Source organism: Gobio gobio, assembly GCF_949357685.1.
Source record: "Gobio gobio genome assembly, chromosome: 12".
In the NCBI taxonomy this organism is placed as follows: Eukaryota; Metazoa; Chordata; class Actinopteri; order Cypriniformes; family Gobionidae; genus Gobio; species Gobio gobio.
In genome coordinates, this window is record NC_137105.1 from 50,830,194 (window position 1) to 50,850,625 (window position 20,432).

Sequence of the window (20,432 nt, forward strand, 5' to 3'; positions counted from 1 at the left end):
GCCGGTTCTCCACTGGTCCTCCATGACCCTGTGGCCGGTTCTCCTCTGGTCCTTCATGACCCTGTGGCCGGTTCTCCACTGGTCCTTCATGACCCTGTGGCCGGTTCTCCACTGGTCCTTCATGACCCTGTGGCCGGTTCTCCACTGGTCCTCCATGACCCTGTGGCCGGTTCTCCACTGGTCCTTCATGACCCTGTGGCCGGTTCTCCACTGGTCCTCCATAACCCTGTGGCCGGTTCTCCACTGGTCCTTCATGACCCTGTGGCCGGTTCTCCACTGGTCCTTCATGACCCTGTGGCCGGTTCTCCACTGGTCCTTCATGACCCTGTGGCCGGTTCTCCACTGGTCCTTCATGACCCTGTGGCCGGTTCTCCACTGGTCCTTCATGACCCTGTGGCCGGTTCTCCACTGGTCCTTCATGACCCAGTGGCCGGTTCTCCTCTGGTCCTTCATGACCCTGTGGCCGGTTCTCCACTGGTCCTTCATGACCCTGTGGCCGGTTCTCCACTGGTCCTTCATGACCCTGTGGCCGGTTCTCCACTGGTCCTTCATGACCCTGTGGCCGGTTCTCCACTGGTCCTTCATGACCCTGTGGCCGGTTCTCCACTGGTCCTCCATGACCCTGTGGCCGGTTCTCCACTGGTCCTTCATGACCCTGTGGCCGGTTCTCCACTGGTCCTTCATGACCCTGTGGCCGGTTCTCCACTGGTCCTTCATGACCCTGTGGCCGGTTCTCCACTGGTCCTCCATAACCCTGTGGCCGGTTCTCCACTGGTCCTTCATGATCCTGTGGCCAGTTCTCCACTGGTCCTTCATGACCCTGTGGCCGGTTCTCCTCTGGTCCTTCATGACCCTGTGGCCGGTTCTCCACTGGTCCTTCATGACCCTGTGGCCGGTTCTCCACTGGTCCTTCATGACCCTGTGGCCGGTTCTCCACTGGTCCTCCATGACCCTGTGGCCGGTTCTCCACTGGTCCTTCATGACCCTGTGGCCGGTTCTCCACTGGTCCTCCATAACCCTGTGGCCGGTTCTCCACTGGTCCTTCATGACCCTGTGGCCGGTTCTCCACTGGTCCTTCATGACCCTGTGGCCGGTTCTCCACTGGTCCTTCATGACCCTGTGGCCGGTTCTCCACTGGTCCTTCATGACCCTGTGGCCGGTTCTCCTCTGGTCCTTCATGACCCTGTGGCCGGTTCTCCACTGGTCCTTCATGACCCTGTGGCCGGTTCTCCACTGGTCCTTCATGACCCTGTGGCCGGTTCTCCACTGGTCCTTCATGACCCTGTGGCCGGTTCTCCACTGGTCCTCCATGACCCTGTGGCCGGTTCTCCACTGGTCCTTCATGACCCTGTGGCCGGTTCTCCACTGGTCCTTCATGACCCTGTGGCCGGTTCTCCACTGGTCCTTCATGACCCTGTGGCCGGTTCTCCACTGGTCCTCCATAACCCTGTGGCCGGTTCTCCACTGGTCCTTCATGACCCTGTGGCCGGTTCTCCACTGGTCCTTCATGACCCTGTGGCCGGTTCTCCTCTGGTCCTTCATGACCCTGTGGCCGGTTCTCCACTGGTCCTTCATGACCCTGTGGCCGGTTCTCCACTGGTCCTTCATGACCCTGTGGCCGGTTCTCCACTGGTCCTTCATGACCCTGTGGCCGGTTCTCCACTGGTCCTCCATAACCCTGTGGCCGGTTCTCCACTGGTACTCCATGACCCTGTGGCCGGTTCTCCACTGGTCCTTCATGACCCTGTGGCCGGTTCTCCACTGGTCCTTCATGACCCTGTGGCCGGTTCTCCACTGGTCCTCCATAACCCTGTGGCCGGTTCTCCACTGGTCCTTCATGACCCTGTGGCCAGTTCTCCACTGGTCCTTCATGACCCTGTGGCCGGTTCTCCACTGGTCCTTCATGACCCTGTGGCCGGTTCTCCACTGGTCCTCCATGACCCTGTGGCCGGTTCTCCACTGGTCCTTCATGACCCTGTGGCCGGTTCTCCACTGGTCCTCCATGACCCTGTGGCCGGTTCTCCACTGGTCCTTCATGACCCTGTGGCCGGTTCTCCACTGGTCCTCCATGACCCTGTGGCCGGTTCTCCACTGGTCCTCCATGACCCTGTGGCCGGTTCTCCACTGGTCCTTCATGACCCTGTGGCCAGTTCTCCACTGGTCCTCCATGACCCTGTGGCCGGTTCTCCACTGGTCCTCCATGACCCTGTGGCCGGTTCTCCACTGGTCCTTCATGACCCTGTGGCCGGTTCTCCACTGGTCCTTCATGACCCTGTGGCCGGTTCTCCACTGGTCCTTCATGACCCTGTGGCCGGTTCTCCACTGTTCCTTCATGACCCTGTGGCCGGTTCTCCACTGGTCCTCCATGACCCTGTGGCCGGTTCTCCACTGGTCCTCCATGACCCTGTGGCCGGTTCTCCACTGGTCCTTCATGACCCTGTGGCTGGTTCTCCACTGGTCCTTCATGACCCTGTGGCCGGTTCTCCACTGGTCCTTCATGACCCTGTGGCTGGTTCTCCACTGGTCCTTCATGACCCTGTGGCCGGTTCTCCACTGGTCCTTCATGACCCTGTGGCCGGTTCTCCACTGGTCCTTCATGACCCTGTGGCCGGTTCTCCACTGGTCCTTCATGACCCTGTGGCCGGTTCTCCACTGGTCCTTCATGACCCTGTGGCCGGTTCTCCACTGGTCCTTCATGACCCTGTGGCCGGTTCTCCACTGGTCCTTCATGACCCTGTGGCCGGTTCTCCACTGGTCCTTCATGACCCTGTGGCCGGTTCTCCACTGGTCCTTCATGACCCTGTGGCCGGTTCTCCACTGGTCCTTCATGACCCTGTGGCCGGTTCTCCACTGGTCCTCTGAGCACTTTTGATAGAGACTGACCACTGCAGACCGGGAACACCCCACAAGAGCTGCAGTTTTGGAGATGCTCTGACCCAGTCGTCTAGCCGTTACAATCTGGCCCTTGTCAAACTCACTCAAATCCTTACGCTTGCCCATTTTTCCTGCTTCTAACACATCAACTCTGAGGACAAAATGTTCACTTGCTGCCTAATATATCCCACCCACTAACAGCTGATGAAGAGATCATCAGTGTTATTCACTTCACCTGTCAGTGGTCATAATGTTATGCCTGATCAGTGTATATAGCGTACGTGTACAGAGACTTTTATCTAAAAATTCAAAATCGTATGTATATTACATATTAGTTGTATAATTGTTCATTTAAACCAAATGTTTAATACAAATTGTTAAACTAAAATTGCTCGTGTAATGGATTAGGAGTATAATAATTATATAAATCATATTAAATAGTTATAATCATTGCTAAAAAGCCAGACAATTTTGTATTTAAAAACTTTTTACTATGTAGTGACCTTTAGTTGTGTGAACAGGCCGTAAAACCAAGTAATTGTGATATTTTTTAATGGATATTACATTATTTAACAACATGTATATAAACAAACATTCTACATAATGTATATCTCTAAACATCTCTTTATCTAATGCAAAATGACTTGTTTCTCTTTTAACAGGTGGGACACCACACGTCATGCTGTCCAATGCTGCCTGTCCAGCCATTAAAAGATGTTTTTCCCATGATCCCACAACTCATGAAGACTGTAGAATGAGTGGCCAAACATCCTGAACAGATGGACAGCCAAGATGAGTTGCTATTGGTTAATATGTCGTTCTCATGAGAACGTTAAGATCGCACTGGATTTCAGGTCGAATGTCTTCACAAGGCAGAAATGATGAAGGGTTTCCTCACAATGAGGAAATGTTTCGGTTACACTTTATTTTACTCAGACAAGTGCTGAGTAATATTAACAAACTACACGTACTTACTACAGTCACATTAGTGCTTGTTTTAGGGTTGGTTACTTGTAATTATGCATCATTTACTGTTATTACTATAGTAAGTACATGTGGTAATGTGGAACTATGTCACCTTAAATTAAAGTGTTACCAATTTTTCTTGTTTGATCATAAGAATACACTGTTAAAAAGTTCTAGTAGTTGGGAACATCATTGTGTTTTGGTGTATAATAACTGTCTTACATGCATAGTGAAGTTTTATATTTGTCTTTTAGTTAATAGTTGTCTTGGGAAAAAGAGAGCTTTGTTGCAAACATTCTTTGATTGAGTGTTATATTGCACCAAACGTAAAAAAAAAAAGACCAATGTATGCACCCGAGGCACTGAAATTGTAAAATGTAAATGTAATTCTTAGATATAAAAGTAAAAGATAGAGCTGTGCTGGTCAGCACTGACCAATGGCAGACAGAATCACTCATTTGCATTTGGTTTACACTTAGTTAAGGGTCCAATTCTCACTGTGAACTAGTTGCTTATTAACAAATTACTAGGATATTGTCTGTTTATTTGTACTTATAAAGCACATATTAATGCCTTATTCTGCATGATCATATTTTACATCCCTTAATCAAACTCGATACCTAAGCTCAACAACTACCTTCCTAACTATTAATAAGCAGTAATTGGGAGTTTATGGAGGCAACAGTCGTAGTTAATAGTGAGAATTGGACTCTAAACTAAAGTTTGGCCTTGCATTTAAACACCATATTGCCAAAAGTTTTGGGACGCCTGCCTTTACATGCACATGAGCTTTAATGCCATCCCATTCTTAATCTGTAGGGTTTAATATGGAGTCGCCACCCTTTGCAGCTCTAACAGCTTCAGCTCTTCTGGGAAGGCTTTCCTCAAGGTTTAGGAGTGTGTTTATGGGGATTTGTGAGGTCAGGCACTGATGTTGGACGAGAAGGCCTGGCTCTCAGTCTCCGCTCTAATTCATCCCAAAGCTGTTCAATCGGGTTGAGGTCAGGACTCATCCATGTCTTTATGGAGACGCTTTGTGCACTGGTCAGTCATGCTGGGACAGGAAGGGGCCGTCCCCAAACTGTTCCCACAAATTTGGGAGCATGAAATTGTCCAAAATGTCTTGGTGAAGCATTAAGAGTTCCTTTCACTGGAACTAACCCCTGAAAAACAACCCCACCCCATAATCCCCCCTCCACCAAACTTTACACTTGGCACAATGCAGTCAGGCGAGTCCCGTTCTCCTGGCAACCGCCAAACCCGACTTGTCCATGGGATTGTCAGACAGAGAAGCGTGATTGGTCACTCAGAGAACACATCTCCACTGCTCTAGAGTCCAGTGGCGGCGCGCTTTACCCCACTGCATCCCACACTTTGCATTGCACTTGGTGATGTAAGGCTTGGATGAGCTGCTCGGCCATGGAAACCCATTCCATGAAGCTCTACACACTGATCTTGAGCTCATCTGAAGGACACAGGAGTTTGGAGGTCTGGAGCTCTTGACTCTGCAGAAAGTTGGCGACTTCTGTGACCCTCAGCATGCGCTGACCCCGACACTTTGTTATAACACCACTAACAGTTGAGCGTGGAATATTTAGTATAATATTTGGACTTATTGCACAGGTGTCCACCGATCACGGCCCCAGTCTTGAGTTCTCTGAGCTCCTGAGAGCGGCCCATTCTCTCACTAATGTGTGTAGAAGCGAACACACACACACACTCCTGAGAGCGGCCCATTCTCTCACTAATGTGTGTAGAAGCGAACACACACACACACACACACACACACACTCTTGAGAGCGGCCCATTCTCTCACTAATGTGTGTAGAAGCGAACACACACACACACTCCTGAGAGCGGCCCATTCTCTCACTAATGTGTGTAGAAGCGAACACACACACACACACACACACACACACACACACACACACACACACACACACTCCTGAGAGCGGCCCATTCTCTCACTAATGTTTGTAGAAGCGAACACACACACACACACACACACACACACACACACACACACACACACACACACACACTCCTGAGAGCGGCCCATTCTCTCACTAATGTTTGTAGAAGCGAACACACACACACACACACACACACACACTCCTGAGAGCGGCCCATTCTCTCACTAATGTGTGTAGAAGCGTCTGCAGGCCTAGAGCTTGATTTACACACCTGTGGCCATGAAGTGATTGAACACCTGAACTCGGGGATTTGGAGGGGCGTCACAATACTTTTGGAAATATAGTGAATATTCCCATTGTAATGTCAAATGTTAAAGAAAAGAGGTTCTCATAATTATTATTTTTACACCATTGGTCACTTACATGACATAATTGTGCTGGTTTATATCTATACAAAATCTCACTGTATTTGTTGGAAGAAAACTTTATTTAGCTGGAAATATCATGCCTACACCAGTACCTTGTTTAGTTTGATACAAATATTCATTTTGTATATAGAAATAAATCTCATTTGCTTATTGCTGTTATACAGATTTGGTCAGATATTACAATTACAGACTGTGCTTTGTCTATCTTATTGCATAATTTGCTAAATCACAGCGTTACAAAGGCACAATAACAGTATCACAAGAATGACTAAATTATATTATTAAAATCATTATTTTTTTATTAAACATTTTCCATTCAAAAGTCATAATTTAGTCGTCATTACTTACCAGAGTTATTGTATTTACTTGTTTTTGCAGCTTTCGTAAATACTTTTTGCAAGCAGTTCAACTCACAGTGAATAACAAAACTCAGAATGCAGTAAAGTGCTGAACAATCTCAGTATTTACATCTGCGAGTCAAAGAGGAGCTTTATTTCAACGTGAGGCTGATTTCAATGTTAGGAAAAGACACACTTGTTGAATTTCTCTACATGAACTTTCCCAGTGAAGAATTTGTGTATTACTCATCATATATCATCCCAAAAATATTACATGAAGTAAATTATATTAAGAGGCAGTTTAGAGGCAATTACACTGTCAAGAACAGCAATTAAAGATCGATGAGATGATTCAACGCACCAGAAACTCAAAGAAAAAACAATGACACCTAAAAAGAAGCTCTTAAAAAAACTAAACGACTGACATAAAGACTAAAAAAACCCAAAGAATATTAAAAGTCTAAAATAAAAAGAACTAAGTGAAAGTCAGTGCTGGTTATGTAAGAGTTGGCAGTCTTCCCTCATTACAGTAAAGAGCTGTGTGTGTGTGTGTGTGTGTTTATTTGAGCATGCTCTGCAGCATGGCGGTGGCGTAGGTGGGTCGGGCCTGCCTGTTCTCGATGGCGCTTCTGAGGTACTGAATGCCTCCACAGCGCTCCCAGATTTCCTCAAACTGCCGGGCCAGAATCTCGGCACCACGCTTCCGTGTCAAACCGGTCTCCTCCAGACTCAACTCACACATCTCCATGTCATCCTTACCTATGAACACACACAGAGACTACGTTCAGAACTAAACAAGCAGTGTTGGGGAAAGTTACTTTGAAAAGTAATGCATTACAATACTGCATTGCTCCCTTAAAAAGTAACTAATTGAGTTACTTTTTAAGAAAAGTAATGCGTTACTTTACTTTTGCGTTACTTTTTCTCACCTGGGCTGGGCTTGTTTTGGTTTTTTTAAACAAAAAAGTTATATTTTTGTGCAATGGTAAAGACCTCTTCATACCAAAATTGAAATAATAAGCCTCAGGCTGAGGTAAAAATGCAAATTGACGCATGAACAGTAGAGGGCGCAGCTCTGGATAATAGAATAGGACGCAGGAGAAAAAAGTTTTACCAATAAAAACAAAAAATCTAGTTATTTTCATCATCAAAGGTCAGCAGCAAGACATTGGTAAATTAAATATAAAAGGTAGATTATGCATAAGAATAGTTGTTTTAACATGTAATTATTTGAGGTTTGAGTACTCTGATTTTGCATTTGACTGATTTTAATCATTTTGAGGAGGACAGAATCTTTATTGTGCAAGTGAGATAAATAAATGCTCACATTTAGTCTAGAACTACAATAACCCTCATGTTCACACACACACCTCTGCACTTATGTTTCTCAACATGAGCTGTCAGTCAAATTAATGTGGAAAAGTAACTCAGATATTATGTTGTAAATTTGAAAAGTAATGCGCTACTTTACTATTTACTTGGTAAAAGTAATATTATTACGTAAGTCGAGTTACTTGTAATGCGTTACTACTGTAAACAAGTGTGTGTCAGAGGTTAGCGATCACAACGAGCGGGAAAGGTTGACATGGAGCCGCTAAGGATCCTTTCACTCCTACCTTGTTTGGTCCGGATTTTTGGACTTTTCAGTTTGATCCGAATCAAAATGACAGGTGTGAAACCTTCCCCGTACCGCAGTCCAGACCAAACAGACGAAATTTGGTTAGACGAAAAGAGGTCGTCTCAGTCCGGATCAAACTGAACAAAGGTTCGGTTCGTTTCTAGTGTGAAAGCATTTTCTGTACGGTTCGTACTTTCAGACCATTTACAGGAAGCTCATGTTTATGTTTAAATATTATAATGTTATTTTTAAATAACAGGGTATATTTAAATAAAAGGCTATATTGATTTTGAAAAGTGAAAAGATGCCCCATATGTCAGAAGACAGAAGGTCAGAAATGATTTGGACTACTTCATTAAGTTTTGTTTTGTAGAAAGCATTTCTTTAAAGTGAAATTCATTTTTGTATAAATTGTATCTTAATTGTAATCAATGTTTCATCAGCTAATTGCCTGTATTTAATAAATAAGAAGCAAATATAGCAGACAATAATCATGACATGGAGGCGCCGGCGCGATCACTTGCATTGCTCTTGAACGTGTCTCATAAATAAAGCCAAACTCAGCCTCACACACATGAGAAATATGTGTATATAAAGCTTGAAATGTACACTTTTAAACGAAACTATTAGAAACGAAAAGAAAGAGTCCAGCAATGCACACTGTTCACTATTGACAATGATATGCGTCCGTTCATTCACTCTTGTCAAAGACGCTGACATCAGACGCACGTCCGTTTACAAACCAATCAATGTCAAGATGCCGCCCACATAGATGACGACGACAGGACGCAAGTGTGTCATGTAAGGTTGTGCTCACATAATTGCAACTAACCGAATGTATAAAATGTATCTTTAACTTCGGTTCGGACCTTGGTGCGGACTTTCAGGTGTGAAAATGCCCTAAATTTCCAACCTGCAGGGAATCACCCGTTTTAACCCTCTGGTGCTCATCGGTCATTTGTGACCGAAAAAGTTTTCGATTTTTTTTTACTTTATCGGAATGGTAAGAAACTTGGTAAAGGTTTTGGCACTTGCTATATGAACACACACACACGGACATGAATTGAAAATGTTAAATGGTCCTGAAAAAAGTAGTCACACCTCGCGGTCAAAAGTGAGCGCATTGGAAATGAACAAGAGACTAATTTCATCTAGTGGAAGCGCTTGGTACTGCGCCCAAACAAAATCTGACTGAAAGCTCATTTTTAGAGATATCAAGCTCAAAATTGGAACACAACTTTAGATTTATTTTCTTGCAGTTTGAGAAAATTGAAAATGGTATTTTTATAAAATTTTCATAACAATAAATGTAAAATCCTGTAACTTTAAGTTCACTTTTTAAAACTTTTTTCACTTCATCAATAATCTGCCAAGTGTCGTCTTTGAAAAGAGATCAAACTTCAGTCTGTGCTCTAAAGCATTCAAGATTTACCAGTTTAAGATGGAAATTACATTTTCAGGTCTATGCTCAAAAAGTGAAATAATATAATTTAGTACCATAAAATTCCCTAAATTTTTTTTTTGAATTTTTTACTTCATCATAATGGTATGAAACTTGGTAAAGGTTTTGGCACTTCCTATATGAACACACAAAGAAATCATGGACATGATTTGAAAAGGTTGAGTGGTCCACCAGAGGAGAGTCTGCTGGAGAAAAGAGAACGCGACTGAGCTCGTAATAAAACAAGAATCAACATCGGCTTGGTTTTTCAGAGATGCCGAGAACTGAGAGGTTTGAAATGTAAAAGCGACGCAGAGGTGACGTTATTACTCAACAGGTGAGTGTGGTGTTTAATTGAACAGATAAACGGCCATATGTAGCTCTCTATTGTGAAGTCATAGCCAAAACTATTCTTCCGCAAAATGCATGCAGTATTTTCAGCCATGATGTATGTATGCTAACACTTTAGAGAACACATATTCACTAATAACTACAACTTTTGGCTCAATAAACTCCTAATTTACTGCTTATTAATAGTTAGTAAGGTAATAGTTTAGGTATTAGGTTTGATTAAGGGATGTAGAATATGGTCAGGCATTAAAGGGTTAGTTCACCCAAAAATGAAAATTCTGTCATTAATGACTTCCCCTCATGTCGTTCGACACACGTCAGACCTCCGTTCATCTTCAGACACAAATGAAGATATTTTAGTGTAAAGCTGATGCTCTGAAAGGCCTCCATTGGCACAATGGCACTTTACACTCTCAAGACCCTTAAAAGGCACTAAAGACGTCGTTACAAAGTCCATCTCACTACAGTGCTTCTACAATAACTTTATGAATCGGCGAGAATAGTTTTTGTGTGTAAAAAAACCCTAAATAACGACTTATATAGTGATGACGATTTCAAAACACGGCCTCATGAAGCTTCGAAGCGTTATGAATCAGTGAGTCGAATCATGATCGCGGATCATGAAATTCGGATCGCGTGTCAAACCGCCAAACTGCTGAAATTTGGCGATTCAAACTGCTGAATCGACTCACTGATTCATAACGCTTCGAAGCTTCATGATGCTTTGTTTTGAAATCGTCATCACTATATAAGTCGTTATTTAGGGTTTTTTTGCGCACAAAAACTATTGTCGCCGATTCATAAAGTTATTGTAGAAGCACTGTAGTGAGATGGACTTTGTAACGACGTCTTTAATGTCTTTTAAGGGTCTTGAGAGTGTAAAGTGCCATTGAGCCAATGGAGGCCTTTCAGAGCATCAGATTTACACTAAAATATCTTCATTTGTGTCTGAAGATGAACGGAGGTCTGACGGGTGTCCAACGACATGAGGGTGAGTAATTAATGACAGAATTTTCATTTTTGGGTGAACTAACCCTTTAATATGTGCTTTATAAGTACTAATAAACAGACAATATCCTAGTAATATGCTAATAAGCAACTAGTTAGAGAGAACATAACCCTAAATAAAGTGTTAGCAAATGTATTTAATAAAATAAACCCTGTATGAATGTTGGGAACATGAGAGGTAACAGCACCTGCCACCAGCAGGATGGGGTGTTTTTCCGGGTGCAGCTCCATCTGTCTGGCAATCCAAGGCCCGTCGAAGTGTGCGTACCACCATCCTTTCTTCTTGTTGTTGGGGTCTTTGTACTGGTCTCCGGGTCGGATGAAGGGAATGCGAAAGAAGCGCTGCTGTCTGTTCATGACGATCTCTTGCTGCCGAGGCATTACAGGCACAACCGGGTTCTGCTGGGCTGGAGGATGATGGGACGACAACTCCGTTAGTGTTAGCAAAACACAATCATCTAATTCTCCTAACATCGCCAAGCCAGTCGGAACAAGATAAAGTGTGCGTGTAAATCTTGGCCACAACCAGACGAGCGATGTCATTTGGTTTCTATTATGATGCATTAGTTAAGCTCCGCCCACAGTGTAATCTCATTGGTCAAAAAATCCCAATGCTGACCTTGAAGCTTTTATAGCAATTACACAGGCTATATTGATTGATAAAGCATTAAAGGACAACTCCGGTGAAAAATGAACCTAGGGGTAATTAACACGTTTGCCGAGTTGATCGTTCTCTGGGATGCGTTTTCATGAAAATCGAATGTAAAGAGTTGTATCTCTAAAAACAGATTAGCTTATAACGCTAGTATATGGGGCATAGAATAAGTCAAATTAAATCGCTAGTTAATACCACTAACAAGGCTCAAAATAGCCTCACACTAACACGGGAGCATAATGAGGGTCCCTACATGCAAACCCAAGCATTGAGAACTGTGTAAGTGTACAAACAGTTTAATAAGAAGATACTTTTACATTACGCGTATACAGACAGCAGCCATCTTGGAAAACAGTCTCGACAAGTCGAGCCACGTACGCTGTGCTAAGTGATGAACTGTGACTTGGAGTCTCATATGGTCCGTTGTTTCCGGAAGAAAGCACTGAACGCAACAGAGAAAATAAATAAATACAAATAATTTTTTTAAAAACTGAACGCAACAGAGACTAGTGCTTCCAAAGGACACACACTAAAGAGATGGCAGATTATTCAACCGTGGCTCGACTTGTCCAAGATGGCTGCTGTCAGTATACGCGTAATGTAAAAGTATCTTCTTATTAAACTGTTTGTACACTTACACAGTTCTCAATGCTTGGGTTTGCATGTAGGGACCCTCATTATGCTCTCGTGTTAGTGTGAGGCTATTTTGAGCCTTGTTAGTGGTATTAACTAACAATTTAATTTGACTTATTCTGTGCCCCATAGACTAGCGTTATAAGCTAATCTGTTTTTAGAGATAAAACTCTTTACATGAAAACGCATCCCAGAGAACGATCTACTCGGCAACCATGTGTTAATTACCCCTAGGTTCATTGTCCTTTAAGTGTTCTTCATCTAAAACCTTGGCTACTACATATGTGCTCATCATGTGGATCTGATTCATTCAAAAGCATTATGAACCCTCAGCTAAAAAAACTATTATAAAAGTACGTACGCAGAAAGGAACATCAATTGAACAAAAGAAACTGGATATCTATCAAGACTACTACATACAGCGTCCTCCACTAATATTGGCACTGTTGGTAAATAAATCTGCATTGTTTATCCTTTTGATCTTTCATTAAAAATTACTAAATTCTAACCTTTCTAAGCGCTTTACATATAGAAGGAGGGGAATCTCCTCATCCACCACCAATGTGCAGCACCACCTGGACACCATATTGCGCCAGAACGCCCACCACACACCAGCTGATTGGTGGAGAGGAGACAGAGTGATGAAGCCAATCTGTATATGGGGATGATTAGGAGGCCATGATGGACAGAGGCCAATGGGCAAATTTGGCCAGGATGCCGGGGTTACACCCCTACTCTTTATCGAAGGACATCCTGGGATTTTTAATGACCACAGAGTCAGGATCTCGGTTTAACGTCTCAACCGAAGGACAGTGCTTGTTCCAGTATAGTGTCCCCATCACTATACTGGGGCGTTAGGACCCACACAGACCACAGGGTGAGCGCCCCCTACTGGCCTCACTAACACCTCTACCAGCAGAAGCCTAGTTTACCCAGGAGTCTCCCATCCAGATACTGACCAGGCTCAGCCCTGCTTAGCTTCAGTGGGAAACCAGTCTTGGGCTACAGGGTGATATGGCTGCTGGCCGTAAAACAATTGAAAGTGGGGGAGACCGTATATACACACCAAAATAAAGCCAAACATTAGCATTCCCTCATATTCACCTAAATTCATAATCAGATATACACAGATATTTTGTCTTTTGGGGGCTGGGATATTAATACTTGTGAGCAAGGATGCATTAAACTGATCAAAAGTGAAAGACATTAATAAAGTTTGTTAGAAAAAAGTATTTTGAACTTTGTATTTATTAAAACAATCCTGAAAAATGCATTACGTTTTCAGCACATCATTGATAATAATCATAAATGTTTCTTGAGCATCCGATCATCATATTATAATGATTTCTGAAGGGTCATGTGACACTGAAGACTGGAGGAATGATGATGGAAATTCATCACAGGAATAAATTACATATATTCACATAGAAAACAGCTATTTTATATCATAATAATCTTTTACTGTATTTTGATGCAGCTTAACATATATTATAATAGTTAGGAAAGCAGCAGGGAAGAGGGATATTTATTTATTGTAAATATCGTTTTCTATTGGCTGTGTTAAATAGGTGAGTTAGACTCTTTTTACTTGATTAGGTCTTTTAGTTGTGTTTTGTGGAGTTAGACATCTGTTGATTTATTATTTTGTCCATACTTACCGATGAAGCAACTGCTTTCAATTATGTCAACTATTACAAAACACAAAAAACATGATTTGTGCCTGCAGTGTAAATGCGTTTGGCCCTGACTCTGGGCATTTGTGGGCGTTCTCACCGTAGTCTGTGATGGCTTTCGGTGCCCTCTGCTCCTCCTGAGTGTTGCGTTTCTTGTTCTTTGACTTCCAGGCGTGATAGACCTTCAGTCTGCGGTGAAACTCCTCACGGCACGCCGCCAACAGCTCGATATCTGCATGGATAGAGTGAAAACAGAGGTGGAAACTGAGATTAAATGAACATTTACATTATCCACAGCTTTACACATCAACACAGAATTAGGTTGAAATACTCTGAAAGCACAAACTATTTAATCGCACATTTTTGTCTGTAATTTTAATTACAATTCATATTGTAATAATTTTACAGTTAATCTCGACATGAATGTAGAAACAATTTAAATATTTGTTGCAATGACATCTTTTTATGAATGTCTCTATGAAACATTAATAATAGACATTCAACATTACAGTATAACTGAAAGCTATATCAATTTCAACATTTATTAGGCTTTAAAAAATTAACTTTTAATTTATAAACCCATTATAATAAATGTCATATTTACCAGTGGCAGTCATATATAATCAATATTCAGAAATGTAATAAAGTTATCAAAAGCTTTACAGTCTTAACTGCAAGAATAATATATTAAATATAGATTAGACCTTATTAAAGCTACAATTGTCTCTGTTCTCTTTGTTCTTAGAAGAACATTAGCGGCTGCTGTCACTTTAAGACCTGCCACAGATCACATGACGCGGATCTCATGCTCGTCTCATTTTCTCTCAACTCTTACATTCATTAGACGTTATTGAACTAATTTGGACCGCTCTTATGAGGATACTCCACAAAACTGGCATTTTGGCATAATTATGTGTTATTGTTTGTTCAAGCGTGAAAGAGAACTGGATTCTGCCGCGTCTTTCTGTGTGTGTGTGTGTGTGTGCTGCTGCGCGTCTCTGTGTGTGTAATAATCTGTGTGTGTGTGTGTGTGTGTGCTGCTGCGCGTCTCTATGTGTGTAATAATCTGTGTGTGTGTAATAATCAGTGTGTGTGTGTGTGTGTGTGTGCTGCTGCGCGTCTCTGTGTGTGTAATAATCTGTGTGTGTGTGTGTAATAATCAGTGTGTGTGTGTGTGCTGCTGCGCGTCTCTGTGTGTGTAATAATCTGTGTGTGTGTGTGTGTGTGTGTGTGTGTGCTGCTGCGCGTCTCTATGTGTGTAATAATCTGTGTGTGTGTAATAATCAGTGTGTGTGTGTGTGTGTGTGCTGCTGCGCGTCTCTGTGTGTGTAATAATCTGTGTGTGTGTGTGTAATAATCAGTGTGTGTGTGTGTGCTGCTGCGCGTCTCTGTGTGTGTAATAATCTGTGTGTGTGTGTGTGTGTGTGTGTGCTGCTGCGCGTCTCTGTGTGTGTAATAATCTGTGTGTGTGTGTGTGTGTGTAATAATCAGTGTGTGTGTGTGTGCTGCTGCGTGTCTCTGTGTGTGTAATAATCTGTGTGTGTGTGTGTGTGTGTGTGTGCTGCTGCGCGTCTCTATGTGTGTAATAATCTGTGTGTGTGTAATAATCAGTGTGTGTGTGTGTGTGTGCTGCTGCGCGTCTCTGTGTGTGTAATAATCTGTGTGTGTGTGTGTGTGTGTGTGTGTGCTGCTGCGCGTCTCTGTGTGTGTAATAATCTGTGTGTGTGTGTGCTGCTGCGCGTCTCTGTGTGTGTAATAATCTGTGTGTGTGTGTGTGTGCTGCTGCGCGTCTCTGTGTGTGTAATAATCAGAGTGTGTGTGTATGTGTGTGTGTGTAATAATCAGACTGTGTGTGTGTGTGTGTGTGTGTGTGTGTGAGCTGCTGCATGTCTCTGTGTGTGTAATAATCAGTGTGTGTGTGTATGTGTGTGTGTGCTACGCATCTCTGTGTGTGTAATAATCAGTGCGTGTGTGTGTAATAATCAGTGTGTGTGTGTGTGTGTGTGTGTGTGTGTGCTGCTGCGTGTCTCTGTGTGTGTAATATTCAGAGTATGTGTGTGTGTGCTATGCATCTCTGTGTGTGTAATAATCAGTGTGTGTGTGAGTGCTCCTTTGCATCTCTGTGTGTGTAACAATCAGTGTATGTGTGTGTAATAATCAGAGTATGTGTGTGTGTGCTTCTGCTGCGTGTCTCTGTGTGTGTAATAATCTGTGTGTGTGTGTGTGTGTGTGTGTGTGTGTGTGCTGCTGCTGCGCGTCTCTGTGTGTCTAATATTCAGAGTATGTGTGTGTGTGCTGCAGCCTTGTGTGTGTAATAATCAGAGTGTGTGTGTGCGCTACTGCGTGTCCCTGTGTGTGTGTGTGTGTGTGTGTGTGTGTGTTGTGCTCCTCCTATAGACTCATATCACTAACACACCCTTTAAATAACACACAAATACTGCACTATTGACTTTAGAGCAGGTGTGTGTTGGTCAGTGGTCAGTGTTTTCAGTTCCTCACAATAGCAGCTCCAGCAATGCTCCTGATCACACCTGGAACCTAATAATATGACACCTAATATGATTTGTGATTGGCTAAGGATGCAAATTTAATGTATACTGTCATAAACAAATCAACTAAAAGCTTTCCTACCACAGGATGTATTGATGGCATCCCGTAATTCAGCATATTTCCATTTGCTGAGCTCAAATTTCTTGACGTCGGCCTGGGCATTAGTGGCGGTCACCTGTGGAGCTCTGAATCCATGAAAATAACACAAACACAACCAAATCAACAACACATACTGATGCATTCTCCTTATGTTCAAACTAGAGCTACTCAAAGTCCTGTGGGACTACAAGATCTCAAGATACATTTACACTACAATACATAACACTTCCTAACTCTAACATGCATAACACTCAAATACATGATCATAAACAATATGGTGAAAGTATCAGAGAAGAGTTTAATCAATTTCAGAAAAATGGACAAATCAGCATCAATCAAAGTACAAGCAGGAAACTGTTCATTCGTGGACAGAAGAAATAAAACTAGACTCTGGATTCGACAGATTAACACAATGATTGGGCTGAAGATTGCGTATCATTTCCGGCTCATTATCAAGCTCATTGTGTTTGTTTCTCAGTGGATTTGGTTTGTGTGTATCTGTAGTGATGACAAACCCTTCTACCCACCGAGCCAGAAGATCAGACATTTCCTTGGCCATTTCCTCCCTAAAGGACATGATTATTGGACCATACGTATGTTAGTATATGACTAAAATAACATTCCCTCCATTTGAGCACTTTACCAACAAGATTCCCAGTTGGACCTACTTTAAGTGTAGCTTTAAATGGTGATACTGTGAAAACACATGTTTACAAGAGTAGCAAAGAGCTGCTTTTAAACTGATCTAAGAATGGGCAGCAGACAATCAAGATTTCAATAGGAGACGTAGTGAAAGTGTAACCTACATGGTCAAGCTCTTGAGCTTTTGTGGTGGTGCCACACTGTAAAAACAGACAGGAAGAGCATTAATAGAGTGATGGAGAGACCCACCAAAGTGTCCAAAGACTCAAAATCCCACCACCACCAATGCTTTAGGAGAACGTCCCAGGTTCAAGACAAGCTGAAGGACTAATTCTGCTTGATCTTTACCATATTCGGGTTTATTGCATTATTAAAATATATTGTGTAGAAACTTTTGAATAATGTAATGTGCGTTTGATGACTGAAAGTTTTAATCTTCTTAGTAAAAAGCCTTGTTCCTCAGTTTTTTCTTTTAAAACAGCAAAACTATAAAGCAAACGCCTTCATTCATTCTTCCGCAAACATATTTATTATTATTGGAGCTAAAGTTGTCCAAATTGTCAACATTTGGTTCTGCCCAGTGCTTCATTTGTAAAATCAAACCAGTGACTAAACGCTCAACTTCACATCGTTTCTCTAAGGATGAAAATAATCGGTTATTTAAACTGTGATTAAAGTATAAAGCGATCAAAGAACTGCAGCTGTCAATCAAACAGCACGAGTTTATCAGTGACTGCGTTCTGGACTTGAGACAAAACTCCCGTAATACTCAACAAATCTCTTATTGACATTGTGTTTGCACTGTTAGTTATGATGAAAGCATTCGTTAGTGAGCAGAAATCGAGATACAACGATGAGATTCTGCATTCATGAGCTCAACATGTGTGTGATCGCTACAATGATCATCACTGCAACCTTTCATGCCACCATCTGAATATAAGGCACTTTTCACAGAAAACAACCAAAGATGTGTATGCGACCCAGTAATATTCTGTGATAATTACATTACTCCAACGCGCAAGTTTCAGAAAAACGCTTAAAAAATAACCAAAGTGCATCAAAGTTTATTTATTCAATATTGTGAAGTGGTCAAATCCAATAGATCATCACCAAAACATGGCATGGAACACTTATTCATAATTTTTATACATCTAACATGGATTCAGCAAGTTATTGACTTGTCTGGCTATCACCAGACCAAGCTCAATTTAAGATTGAACATTAGTCTGGAAAGTCTGCTCTGTATTTTCTACTGCACAAGAGCCGTGATAAATGTGCATAAATTAAATGACTCCGTACACAATTGGATAGTCCTTCAACCAATCAAACCACAAGAGGCATGATCAACGAGCATAAATTAAATGATTGTACACAATTGGATAGTCCTTCAACCAATCAGACCACAAGAGGCGTGATAAACGAGCATAAATTAAATGATTGTACACAATTGGATAGTCCTTCAACCAATCAGACCACAAGAGGCGTGATCAACGAGCATAAATTAAATGACTCGCTTCTCTATCCATCATCGTGTTAAACCCGCCAATAGCGCACCAGGTGGATAAGCCAGTCTGTGATTGGTTCCCGCAAAAGTGTAACAGAAGCAGTAGAAACGAATGTACAGGTTTCCAGACTGAGATGCAGGGCGAAATCAAATCGCAGGCAGATCAGGCTAGTTATTGACAACATTAACATTATTATACTTAATTTGAGCTGTTTAAGGTGCCGGATCCGGCTTGTTCCGCCACACATTAAGCCCTGGTTCTGCACTGACTTCCATTACATGACAGTAAATGCGATGTTTGCTCTTTTTTTTTCTCACGGTGGCTAAACTTGCATTGAACCTGGAACAATCCTTTGACCTGCAGCTGTATGAGTGACTGTTTGCATGAAAAGAAACAGTCTAATATTTAAATGCATGTGTCAAGAACTGGAAGTCATTTGAATATAATGGGTGTTTTCTTTGGCCCAGTGTGATGTCAGATTGTCCTATGGGGCATGTTTAGTAGGGTGTGCTGGGTAAAGGGCTTCAGAGGGATGCAAATACCTGCGTAATCCGGCTTCCACAGGCGTCTCCTCTGGGATGAGTTCGGCCTCGCTCTGAGCGATCCGCAGGGCCAGCTCTCTGTCCCGCCGCTCTTGTTCCAGCACCGCCTGTCGGGCCGTGTCCTGCTCCCGCTCCGCCTCCAGCTGGAGCTCCATCTCCTCCTGAGGAACACATTCAGCTGCTCTGTCACTTCACTACACAGCAGTTTCTTCCTCATGCGATTTGTCAGTTCAGATCAATGCATGAGAAATTACAAGATGGGCTGACCGAAAATGCAAAAATCACTGTGTGGAAGCAGGTGGCGCTTTTAGAAAAGCAGAAATGCTCTGATCACCCTGGTACACACAGCGCTGCGCAACTTCACATATCCAACACCTGCTTTTTTTTTATTTACAATGGTGTTTATCAGTCGACACCAAATACAAGAGTACAGACTCAAGAGAGCCGGGGTCATGACAAATCAGGTCCTCTCTCGAAATCATGTCTCCCCGAACTGATAGTTAATGATTATCCTAAGTATATACAAATGATATTAATCTAAAATACGCATAGCTTACTATATAACGCGTACGAAAACACATTAGTGCATAATAAAACCAATTGAATGTAATTTCTTACAATTGATTAACTGTTAATTAATAAATGATAATAGCCTATTAAGTGAATAATTGAACATCATTCATTTGTTTTATTTATAACTGAAATATTTGAACACTTAAAGGGGCTATATGCAACTTTTTCCCCAAAATAAACGTAACAATAGCCATTTTATTTGACCATTTATGACTCAAACATCTCCTGATGAGCATACTGACACCTTGTCCGCTCACAGTATAAGCCTGTATCCTATTTTTCCTATTTTCTGGCGGGTTTGTTTTTTTCCCGCGCTGTCTGCGGATGTGACGTCACCACCGCTGCGAGAGCGAGCAGAAAATAAGAGCAGTTCTGTTTTTTGGCCACAGGTGTCAGTCGCGAGTTTAAATTTCAGAAAAACGCATATAGCCCCTTTAATTTAACACAATTACATTAAAGACGATTGAGAATATATGTAGGGTAAGTGCAAATGTGTATAATCTAAGCTATCAGGCTAATCGCTAACATAAATATTCATTATAACGTAGTTGAAACAGCATTTATCACAACATGATTTTGTAGGAACTGTAATCAGGTGCTAAAGAGAGTACCTATCAAAAGCT

General features: G+C 42.4%; 2 protein-coding genes across 8 annotated transcripts in view; one reads left to right on the top strand and one right to left on the bottom strand.

The window, feature by feature from the left end:
• The window catches only part of impg1a (interphotoreceptor matrix proteoglycan 1a), a 40,530-nt gene extending 36,244 nt beyond the window's left edge, over positions 1 to 4,286 (top strand). For both annotated transcript variants that reach the window (XM_079830526.1, XM_079830525.1), the window contains exon 20: positions 3,537 to 4,286. The gene's annotated coding sequence lies outside the window, so the exon portion shown is untranslated. The remainder of the gene's footprint in view (positions 1 to 3,536) is intronic.
• A 1,937-nt stretch (positions 4,287 to 6,223) lies between these two features.
• The window catches only part of myo6a (myosin VIa), a 99,577-nt gene continuing 85,368 nt past the window's right edge, over positions 6,224 to 20,432 (bottom strand). Inside the window, exons 28-35 of one of the 6 annotated variants that reach the window (XM_079831806.1) lie at positions 19,237 to 19,397; positions 17,354 to 17,389; positions 17,075 to 17,113; positions 16,530 to 16,633; positions 13,999 to 14,130; positions 13,884 to 13,913; positions 11,126 to 11,344; positions 6,228 to 7,278 (exon numbers count right to left, since the gene is read on the bottom strand). In XM_079831806.1, coding sequence (XP_079687932.1) covers positions 7,079 to 7,278; positions 11,126 to 11,344; positions 13,884 to 13,913; positions 13,999 to 14,130; positions 16,530 to 16,633; positions 17,075 to 17,113; positions 17,354 to 17,389; positions 19,237 to 19,397 — 921 coding nt within the window. In that variant the 3' untranslated portion in view covers positions 6,228 to 7,078. Of the gene's footprint in view, positions 7,279 to 11,125; positions 11,345 to 13,883; positions 13,914 to 13,998; positions 14,131 to 16,529; positions 16,634 to 17,074; positions 17,114 to 17,353; positions 17,390 to 19,236; positions 19,398 to 20,432 lie in introns of all 6 variants that reach the window. The other 5 variants (XM_079831807.1, XM_079831808.1, XM_079831809.1 and 2 more) reach the window with 5 other exon arrangements.